Source organism: Mytilus californianus, unplaced genomic scaffold, assembly GCF_021869535.1.
Source record: "Mytilus californianus isolate M0D057914Y unplaced genomic scaffold, xbMytCali1.0.p SCAF_3, whole genome shotgun sequence".
Lineage (NCBI taxonomy): Eukaryota > Metazoa > Mollusca > Bivalvia > Mytilida > Mytilidae > Mytilus > Mytilus californianus.
The window spans coordinates 112963955-112975990 of NW_026262679.1; the positions used below are offsets into that span (position 1 = coordinate 112963955).

General features: G+C 31.1%; 1 protein-coding gene across 5 annotated transcripts in view; it reads right to left on the reverse strand.

Annotated features, from left to right (window-relative positions):
- Positions 1-12036, reverse strand: part of LOC127735859 (golgin subfamily B member 1-like) — an 81633-nt gene that overhangs the window by 35299 nt on the left and 34298 nt on the right. For 4 of the 5 annotated variants that reach the window (XM_052246256.1, XM_052246258.1, XM_052246260.1 and 1 more), the window contains 4 exons: positions 9246-9368; positions 8051-8194; positions 6138-6800; positions 1105-4173 (listed from right to left, as the gene is read on the reverse strand). In XM_052246256.1, the coding sequence (XP_052102216.1) occupies positions 1105-4173; positions 6138-6800; positions 8051-8194; positions 9246-9368 (3999 nt within the window). The remainder of the gene's footprint in view (positions 1-1104; positions 4174-6137; positions 6801-8050; positions 8195-9245; positions 9369-12036) is intronic. The other variant, XM_052246257.1, reaches the window with a different exon arrangement.

A 12036-nucleotide genomic window follows, 5' to 3' on the forward strand; every position in this document is an offset into this window, starting at 1 on the left:
AAAAATACTAGAAAGTAGAGAAAGAAAAAATTCTTATAGATTAACTTTGATTCTGTAAACAACAGGAATTTCTCTGCTACAATATCATCGATGGGTGATAGATCTGAGATGAGATAAATCAGAAAAACTTCCTCCAGTTAGAAGGACAATGATAATCTGTTTTATATCAATATTTTCCTATGCAACATGAATGACATACAATATCATGCATTCTTGTTCTACTCAAATGAGAAAAACCCATATCACTCCACTGAGATGAAAAATTAACATTCAGAAAAGGAAAGGAAACTTTGAAAATAGCCAAAAACACTATATTTTTTATTGCTATTCTTCATCTACACATGATGAGTTTAAACTTTATATATAGAATAACTATACCAGGTACATTGTCTCCGAATATAAAATTTATTTGTACAAGGCTTAGAAACAGGATGCAAGATTTTGCCAATCACATTACCAGCCAAGTACAAATAAAATTTATATAACAAAACGATGTATGGTTTATACTACAGCACTCACAACTGTTCCAAATGAAATATTTTGGGTAAAAACCATCAAGTTTCAATTTGAAGCGGACTACATAAAAATTCCAGAAACCTTTTTCCTTTATTGGTGTTGCATCAAAATAAAACTCTACAGAAACACATTAGGAATGGTCAGTGACTGTAAATCACAAATGAATATACTGTCAATGCAATCTGACTGTGCAAATAGCCCAGTTGCAGTATAAAACAAGATATTAATTTTTATGTTTGTAGACAAAAAATTTGTATTCTGAGACGATTTGTTGATTTTGGCTATTGCCAATTCTAAGTTGTACACCTAAATTCAATATCACTATATTAATAAAATACATTCATTATTTCTTTCAATAAATATCTAAATCTCTGAGTTTTGTAAAAACTTTGAATTTCACTGATATTCAAAATTTAAGTATTAGTTTGAATTCACTTCCAGTTTAATAAAATATTTTGTTTATTTTATTGTTCTTTGTTTGTTTTCTGAACCAATCAAATTTCAGTTGTTGTATCAGTGTTAAATATTTTTTGGCAGTTGATGTTATATCTTTTATAAAGTACAGAATCAACGTATATTTTTACTTACCAGATGACTTGGGAGTATACAGTCAGTGGATGAAGATGTATCCAGTTCTAATTGGTCCCTATAATCCTGAACTAAATCATCTAATCCACCCTGGAATGTGGACAACTGTTTTGGCAGTTTCAGATTTGATCCACATGTCATACATGTATCTGTGTGGATACTTTCCACTGAGTTTTGATTATTATCAGAACTTAATCTTGATCCCGATCCTTTCATCACTTTTGATTGTAAATAGCTATTTGATTTTCTTACTATTTCTAATTGTTTTTCAGCATCACTCTTTGCCTTGTTGGCTTTCTCTACTTTAAGCTGGAACTCCATACTTGATGTTTCAGCAGTTAATGATTTTCTTTTTAAACTCAGAATCGTCTTTTTAGAATTTTCTAAATTTGATTGCACTTCTTCATATAGTTGGTCCATCTCTTTAAGTTTACTCTCCATTTGCTGTCGTGAAATTTCTGCAAATTCCATTTTTCTCTCTGCAGTCTTCTTTGATTCTATTGCATCCTTAATTGTTTTTTCAATTTCATCTTTTGATTTTTGAACACTTTCTAAATTTGATTGTAATTCAACATTTGATTTTTCAGAATTTTCAAGTTTTGATTCTGTTTCTGTTTTTGCATCCTCTGTCACACGTAACTTATTTCTTGTCTCCTCCAACCGACCCTCCAAATCCTTATTCCCTTGTGTTAGCTGTTCATTAAGTTTGTGCACCTCAATATTATCTTTTTTCAATGCAAACTCACTTTCCTCCACTTGAGCCAATTCATTTTCAAGCCTTTGAATTTTGTCTTCCAATTTATCTTTCAACATATCAAACTGATCTATGTCCTCTTCTGATGTTTGAACTTTATGTTCTAAATCATCAACAGTGTCTAACAATTTTTCCTTTTCCTTTTCTAAAGAATTCAGATTATCTTTAAGACTTTTTTCAGAATTTTCAGTTTCATCCAGTTTAGTTTGAATTTCATTGAATTTATTTTGTAATTCTTTTAAATCATTATCAGCTTTCAAAGCTTTAGTTTTCTCCTCAGACAAATGCAACAATAAGCTATCTTTCTCTTTGGTCAGATCAGCCTTGGCATGTTCCAGTTCCAAGATCTTTTCAAAGTTTGCTTCACTATGTACTTGGCTAACACCAGAGGAATTAAGTTCATTTCTTAATGTATTATTTTCTAATTCTAAACTTTCCACTTTGTTTTCCATATCTTCCATTGTTGATTGTACTTCTGACAGTTCTTGTTCAACTTCAGCAAGACGATTCTCTGCTGCCTTTGCTCTCCTTAACTCTCCTTTGACACGATCTTCAATTTCTTCCAACTCCATGACTCTCTCCATCAATTTATCCTCTGATCCTTCCAACATTTTAATTTTTTCTGATAACTGTCTTACTTGTTTATCAGTCGATGTCAAACTAGACAATTTCTCCGTCAAACTTGTATTTTCATTTTCTAAATCTTGTAAACGTTCAAACAGTCCAGTGACCTTACCAGGACTGTTTGATCCGTCACTTTTTACATCCATCAGATCAATGGTATCAGTTTGTTTATCACAACGTAAGTGGTCAGTCTTACTTTCGGAGATTAAAGCCTGGGATTTAACACAGAATTCCTCAACACAAGTGTCATTAAGAGGGATTTCACCTTCTGTCGACAATGATGGAATGTTATCATTGAGGTCATTCGTGTCAGTTTCTTGATCATGAACACATAATTGAACATCCTTGTTATTATTGTCTAACTGAGCCCTAAGGCCCTGCTCTATCTCTTCAAGTTCAGTCACTCGATCCATTAACTTTATCTCAGCATCTTCTAGTACATCTACCTTTTTACGGAGGTGTGTTAACTCTGCACCTTGATGTTCGTATTTATGTAATTTTTCTAAACACTCCTGCTCGGATGAATCAAGTTCTATCAAGCGTTCATTTAAATCGTCATTTTCCGACTGGACTTGTTGCAGTTCAGTTTCAGTTCTTTGTAAGAGTTCGTCTATGCGACACTTTTCAGTTTTTATTTCACTTAATTCATTATTTAATTGATCAATCATTTCAGTCTGACCATTAATTCCAGATGTTTCACTCTCCTCTAATTCTCTATCAGGTTGACTAGTTTTTAACACTTTGTCAATAAGTTGTCTATTTTCTTCTGCTAATTGTTGGTTTTCTTCATCAGCAGCATCTAACTTTTCCATCATTTCTGTTTCAAATTTCTCAAATTCGCAAATTTTTTCTGTAAATATCTGTTCTTGTTCTATGTAATTTGCTATTTCTTTCTCTAGATGGTCAATTTTTCTTTCATATTTTTCCTCCATTTCTCTCATTCTTTCTTTCAAGTCTGACTCGTGATCTTCCATTGAATCTAAATGCTCAAGCAGATTTTCCTGTGACCGATGTAATTCATGGATTTTGCCTTCATACTGTACAACAGCATCATTTGAATACCTTTTCCCTTGATTAAATTGTAATTGACATTTCAATTCTTTTTCTTCACGCTCCATTTCACTAACAGTCTCACTCAATCTAATTTCATTCTCTTTTAATTTGGCAATTTGTTCTTGTAAACTTTCAATTTTTGTATTTTTTGCCTCCTCCAATGAACTTAATGTACTTTCCAAGTTATTTATCCGGTGGAGCAAAAACTCTATGGTTTGATTGATTTGAGAATCATCTTTTGATTGGTCAACTTCTGAAAGCTCAATAGCTAATGATGGTCGATGTGCGTCTGCTTCAGTATCCTGCTCTTCCAATTTACTCTTCAGCTCGATATTACTCGACTCTAAGCTTTCAATTTTTTCCTCTAGAGATTGTATCCTATTGATGTGTTCTTGAGCACTTTTCTCCCAATTATTTCTCAATATTTCCTCGTTTTCTTCCAATTCTGAACATCTCATTGTCAAAGAATCATTTTCAGTCTGAAGTTCTGATATTGTGTCATTTAGATTTTTCTCAAAAGTAACATCTGCTTCAAATTCCTCTTTCAAATCAAGCCTCTGTTTCAATTCATTGTTTCTAGCCTCTAATTCCTTTATTTTTTCAGTGGATATCAGTTCTGCCTTTCCCAAAATTGTAACCTAAAATAGTCAGGAGTTCAAATATTTAAATGTGCTGTCAAAAACCCTTTCACAAAAAACTGTTTATGACAAGTGAAATTGAATAAGGATTATAAACAAGTTATTATCAATACATTTCATAAAGTAAATTTATTTGATTTTAAGTGACAATGTCAATACAGTTTTGCAGTGTTTTGTTTTTGTTTTTTTTTAATATTTGTCTGTTGACGGAAATAATTCCTAACTCTTTTACTTCACTTAATGCATTTGTAAGTTTCAGAGAAATTGGCAACCAAAATTCTGTATTTTTCAACATGTTGGACACAGATTACATGTTTTCAAGTATTTAATACTGTGTGGTAACATGAAATAATCCACTATATTTTGTCTCATGGCATTACTCCTATTTCCTATCTCTTTCAAAATTGAAAAAAGAACAGTCTTGATGTGACTGAATATTAGAAAATACCATAGCGAGCTCAAGATGATGTTGTAGAGTTTACTTCAGTTAAGCATTTGATCAGAAATAGCTGACATTTTACTTGTTAGACATTTGGTCTAGTAAACAAACAGACATTTGGTCTAGTAAACAAACAGACATTTGGTCTAGTAAACAAACAGACATTTGGTCTAGTAAACAAACAGACATTTGGTCAAGTAAACAAACAGACATTTGGTCTAGTAAACAAACAGACTCAGACTGTATTTTATTGTTTAGTCCACAATAGATTTATTGATTGGTGATTTGTTCTATTTCGTGGCAGTCAGTATTTATTGTCGGAGGAAGCCAGAGTGCCTGGAGAGAACCACCGACCTTTGGTAGGAAAACTAACAATCCTAGTCAATTAAGGTTGAAGTCAAGCGCACCTGACATGTGCGGAATTCGAACTCACAACCTCAGTGTTAACAGGCTATTGGTACAGTAGTTCGACTACTTATACCACTCGGCCACCATGGCCCCTTCCACAACAGACTAAATATTATTATTCATAAGTTTGATAATATATATATTCATTACATTCACCTTCAGGGTGTTGTGAATATCTTATGGTAGTTATTAGTACACTGATCAATTACTTTTTTCTTTAAATTCTTCATTTTTTTTATAATTTTTTCAAGTATTGACTATCTGTTTTTTTTTCCAATATCTCCTTTTTTATTGTCTTTCCTTGTTTTGACATACACTGTAATATTCCCTCTAGAAATTCAGCAACAGACAATTTTTAAATTTTTGAACAAAAACTTATTGAGATACTGAGATAAAATCAAATAAAAGTAAACTGTCTCCTTAAATACAATTCATCAATTTAAAAGGTATGTCTTCATTTTGTCAATAAAATAAGCAACAAATTTATTGTGTCAATAAAATGTCATTTTAAATGTTTTAAAAGGAATGTAAATATTGTGTAATATTTGATGTCATAAAAATGATTTTTATTTATGATACATGCATTTATTGAAAGCTTAAGATGATAAGATTAAATCAAATGAATGCCATGCACACTCAAGCAAAGAAATGTTATCATTCATAGTAATATGTGATGTCATGTTTATGAATTCATGAATTCATGCAAAATGAATAATGATTTATTACAGTAAAATTATCACACAAAACTTATCAGATACTAAACAAGAAAGGTATATGCAGCAAGAACTTTTGACAAGGTCAAATTTCATCACAAAGTATTATTTTGTCTCTCCCACCAACTTAAAAGTTAAATGTATTTATCATGCACACACATATTTAAAAAAAAGTTCTTCAGCAATTAAGTTATTAGCTAACATGCAAAAAAATATATGTTATAAACCAAATAAGGAACTATCTTATGCTATATTCATATCACACTCTTATCCATTATTGGATGCTAAAAATATCAACAATCTATTAAAGGAGACTGCGATAAATTTAAACAAGATGCGCTTGCTAATTCACTACTAACAGGGGGCATGCTACCAATTGAGCATGCATGCTCCATATATTGTACCTTCTCGCTCAGTTTGCTTTCCACCATATCTTTGTCTAATATAATTTCCTTCAACTCTCCTATTTTAGATAAATATTCCTGAGTCTGTCGCCTAGCACTATTTTCTTTTTCCTCCGCCTTTAATGTCCTCTCTCGTAACTGAGATTCACTCTGTTCCAACTCAGCTAATGTATTTTCTGTTAACTTTAATTTTTCCCGCAGCTGTTTTTCAGTAACATCAAACTGATTTACTTGATCTTGTAAACTTCTATAAAGTGTCATGATTTGGAGTAATTTATTCTCATCTTGCTCAAGCTCCTCTTGTCTAACACTACTGTTATGCAGTTCATTTTTAAGCGACACATTTCCTGCATGCATTTTGCATACCTCTTGGCTAAGCATATTAAGATGAAGTTTCAGCTGTGACAAGTCACTGGAGGACATGTTTTGAGTGTCAAAAATACGACTCAGTGTGAAATCTGTTTCACGACTCAATGTTTCAAAATCAACACAGTTGTCTGCAAATGCATTGCCATGATCGGAATTTGACATAAAGGAAAGATTTGCATCGCCACTTAAGTCCAAGCTAGTATTGCTCATTTCTCTCGAGGAGTAATTTGAGTCAAAAGAACCAGCTCTATGTCTTGGAGAGGCCTCTCCGCCATCTTCGTCGACCTCTTGAACCTGTAATATCAGTGTTAAATTGGCAGGTTAGGTTAGTGGGTGTTATACCAAACACCAAATAAACCTAGTCCCAGCATGTATCAATACCCAATGTAATGAATTATAGTTGATGTTTCATGCAAATGAAATGAATAATAATGATATTGCTTTAAAGAGGGTCTAAAAGTATACATTGTAATAATAAAGTCTATTTAACTAGCTTATACAGTGTACCTGAAGTCTTTTGTAGAAGTTAGATAAAAGTGATGCAGTTTATTTTTATAAAGCATGAAATCAATGAAAGAAAGCATGATTGAATTATCTGAATTTATTGGAAAATATTTCTTCTTTTAATCATTTCTGTATTTATACCCTCTTTTTAGCATATAATACTGGTAATGGATATTTGACTTTTTAAATAATTAATTACAAATCAGACAAAAAAAAGATGTGATTAAATTATTCACAACAAAATGTTAGGTGCTTAAATATTTAAAATATTTGAAAAATGGGAGCAAAAAGATTTATGAATAAATAATATGTGTAATTATCTCCCCTTGACCTCATTCACCACAAATATTGAATTCAATAATAGGTTTAAATTTTGTTCAATGAATAGATATACAAAATTTAAACCTATGTTTTTTTTCAAATAAAAGTACATAAAATGTGTACATGAAAAGAACAAGATGATACAGCACAAATGACTTTAAGCTTTGAAATATATGTAACTGATTAATATCAAATTATATCAGATGAGCAAATTTTGGAATAATTATGAACCTTTCTAGAAATCTTCTACACACAACACTGAATATGTATACTTAAACATGAATTTATCTATTGTTCAAAAACGAAATGTGCAATTAGCATCAAATAAAATACAACCCTTAATGTTAAAATAAGGTACATGAAAGCAATCAAAATTTAGAGAGAAAAATAAAGTGACAAAAAAATCTAGTACATACAATAGCAAAGGTCAACAGGTAGTTACTGTTTCCAGTTATAATTGTTTAATATTTGTTTGCTTCCTTTAGCCAGCTAAATGAACTTAAAATTCAGGTGGTATTCAAGTCAAACAGACACTTTAAAAAAAAAAGTCAATCCTAAACATTAGATTGTGATATTTGAGTAACTAAGAATTATTTTTTAAAATATCCCAAAAGTGTGCTTCTTACAAAAAAAAAAACAACCATAAAAATTTCCTCTTCAACTAGAAAGATTCATAATAACTCTAAAGTGGATGATTGATGACAGAAATCTAACAATACCTTAGCTTCCATCACTTCCATTTGTTCCCTCTCTTCCAAACTCCCATGATGCTTTAGTTTAGTTTCCATTGTTTCTTTCTCCTGTTGTAAAGTAATAACTTTCTGTTGAAGTTCATTTGCAGTCTGCTCTAGACTTTGGACATGCTAAAAGGAAATAAGAAAAACTATAATTGTTATAGTTTTCTTAAAAGATCATGGATTTGCAATAGTTTCACTTTGTAATGTAAAAGTTTAAAAAATCATTTTGTCAGTTTCCTAAATTGATGTCATACTATGAATATTTTTATCCACTGATGTAAGTGAAATAGGTGAACTAAAATTCATAGATAGGATACTGGGAATTTGGGATATACTTTTAAATCACTCATATATTTCAAAGTAAAGCACTCAAAATTATGAAAGGAGCCAACATAAAAGGAGCCAACATTTATCTTCTTAGCAAAAATGATTTGAGTAAATTAGTATGACAGTTTTCCTATTAAAAACTAAAATTAAAGGGATCTCGTGATCAAAGATATCCCAACCCTAGACAAAACTCTTGAATGGTAAATATTTACTGTTAAAAAGGAACTTGAAATAGTGTTTGAATTTAAACATATTCTGTCAGTTGAACATTAAGTATCATCCAGAAACCAGACATCACATTCTTAAAGGTAACTACTAAGGGGCATAACTCTCAGATGGTAAGTGTCAAAACAATAAAAAATTGTGCTTGACCTGTATTTTGTGGTCCAACACATTGTGTTCAAATTCAGAAGTTTTAAGTGGTCCATCATTATGGTTTTAACTACTTACATGTCTAAGACGTGCTGTATTAGTCTGAGGTATTGCGAAAGGCTAACAGTGCCTGCCATCAGAGGCGGATTTAGAGGGTTTTTCAGGGGGCCCGGGCCCCCCTTTTGGGGAAAAAATTGGCTGATTATATAGGGAATCACTGAAGCATGACTGGAGCAGGCCCCCTCTTAGGCAGTCAGTGGGCCCCCACTTATGAAAATTTCTGGATAGCCACTGGCCATCCAATTATCTAATACTCAGCAAATATGCAAATTATCACATGATATGTTTATCTAATAACATAAAAAGTTCTTTTATTCTGTGTAAAAGGCTGTTTTGAAATATTGTTTGTTACATTTGTTTCCAATAAAAACCTATATTGGCTTTATTTTCTGAAATAAAATATTTCCATCTTGTTTACCTGAACTAATTTGTCTTTGTCCATGTTTTCAATGGTAGAGTTACTATCCATGTTTATATCAACTTCACCAGGTTCTTCCAGAATGGTTTCCAACACACCACTCTCATGGTAGCTGTCTGGAATCTGAAATATAAACAGGAGATAAGTATACAAAGCTTACACAGAATGGTTTCCAACACACCACTCTCATGGTAGCTGTATGGAATCTGAAATGAAGACAGGAGATAAGTATACAAAGCTTACACAGAATGGTTTCCAACACACCACTCTCATGGTAGTTGTATGGAATCTGAAATGAAGACAGGAGATTAGTATACAAAGCTTACACAGAATGGTTTCCAACACACCACTCTCATGGTAGCTGTATAGAATCTGAAATATAGACAGGAGATAAGTATACAAAGCTTACATAGATTGGTTTTCAATACAGGGAAAAGTCTTTAACTGAACCCCTGTGGAAAAAAAAGAGTAAACCCTAATGGATTGGAATTATAAAACAATTGTTGATTAACTTTTGTATTGATAGCTTTTGTAGATTGGCAAATGTAGAGTAACTAATTATCTTTAAATATCATGTTTTTTAAATTTATATATTTTTAATTGAGAAGTGCCATATGTAAAATCAGAATCAGTGCACATGATCTCAAAATAGAAAGAGACAGGTATAAAACTTTATATATAGAAAGAGACCAAAGGCTTTGTAAGAAATGTACTCTAAATCTGGTTGAAGATGAACAACATTTTATTACTAGTTGTCCAGCATACAATAATGATAGGGAGATATTTTTCAAGGAGATAAACTGCATCTGTCCCAATTTTATATATCTTTCAAATGAGGCAAAATTTGTTTGGTTATTTACTAATGAAAATTTGTCTATACTTAAATATTTAGGGAGCTATATTATTACATGTTTAGATGTTAGACGAAATGTTAATTAATGTATGTAATAACAATGATAATTGTAATGATTTTATAGTTCTGATCCTGCCTGGAATTAAATGTATGTGATTTTTTATAGAATGAAGATAATAACATCTGTCTGAACTTTTTAATGTTTCATTTTAATATATAAAAATGTTTTTCTGTTACAAATCATGATGTATTGTTTTATGTGAACATGTTATGCTGCCCATCAAGGGCCCTTGATTGGAATAATAAATATTCTTATTCTTAATCTTATTATTTCATTCTCTCTGAACACAATGCTGATAAATTTGGGTATATTAACATTACATACACATATTATATTCCTCCCTAAAGTTAGGAAGGGTTTAATTTTTTTTTTAAAACAATCAGGTAAATTTCATGGAAAGAACTGTTTAGGTAATAATAAATTCTGAGAAAAAAAACTTGGCTTCCCAGAGTTTTCAGGTATACAGTTTTTATTTTCCATACTGAATGTAATATACTGCATATTGTATCAATTAAATGCTCTTCTAACTTCAGCCTCACAATTGAATCTGAATTGAAACTTTATGATTTCTTGCAATCAACAATTATAAACTGAAATGATTCAATAACATATGTACTCTTCTAATAATAAAACTAACTGAACCTTAATCTTACTTATAGTCTAAGATTCCAGAGCACTTTGTTTTTTTAATATTCTGCTGGAAAAGAATGTAATGTTATGTAACTTTCTTGGCATTACTTTTTGTTCTAATAAGAAAATGTGCTGAGTCAAATCATCTAAAAGCATATGATCAGGAACTTAGCAATTGTTATTAAAAACATTGCCACAGTTCATTCCAAACATTTATTTTCAATCTTTAAGTTTTTTAAGTCAATTTTAAATAGCACTTCATTCTATAGTCTGAAATTGTCTCGCAAGTAGAAATTAAAAAAAACTTTAAATTAAACATAAAAACTTTCGTACCATCTTATATTTTCATAGTTATCTTTTTAATTACAACCAGAGATTTAAGGAATAACAGTACTGTAGTTGAAGAGATACCGCCATCAATTGGTGTATTGACGGTGGCAAATGCAGTTTTACTGGCAACTAGTCTTTGAATAATTGTCAATTTTAACTATTTTTATCAACAGGGAGGGTCCTCAGTCCAGTAAGAATTATATTTCTAAAACTTGTATTTCATTTGATACAAACATATCAGAATTTTGATACTTCATCAAATTACCTATACAGAATAACAATACTCAATCACTTTTAGGTGGAAATGTGAGAAAAGCATCAACTTAACTTTATTATAAACCATAGCAAAGTGTCAAAATGAACTCAAGCCAAAAGATGTCAGAAGGTACATTAAGCTTATTTGGGGTAATCTATTTACCTATGGGTTCATCTTTTAGGTCCGCTGACCTTTGAAGATGTTAGTTTAGGAGGTCTGATGACCTTTATATTTTGTTTAATTGTCAACTTACCAAGACCTAACTGGTATTTTGATCTAAACATCTTAATAATAAGATTTTATCATTATAAACAGTGTCAAAACAGGCTAAACAGCTTGGATCAATGAATAAGAACTATACAAAGATATTATATCCTCTTATTTAAACATTTTAAGTTACAAATATATTTGTTTGTTTAGAAATCTCACGTTCTTATGTATAAAAGAAACTGACCTTACCAGTAATTATTTTTCTATAACGCCATCCTCTTATCGTGAATGAAACTAAATATGTCCAGATCAGTAGCTATGAACGGGGATTATTTCATGAAGGTAACATAAGTTATATCTACCTTGAAGGGAATTGTATAGACAGGAGGCAATATTACCTACATGATTTATGGGAAAACTCATTCTAATTCAAGACTAGTAGCAGTAGGCA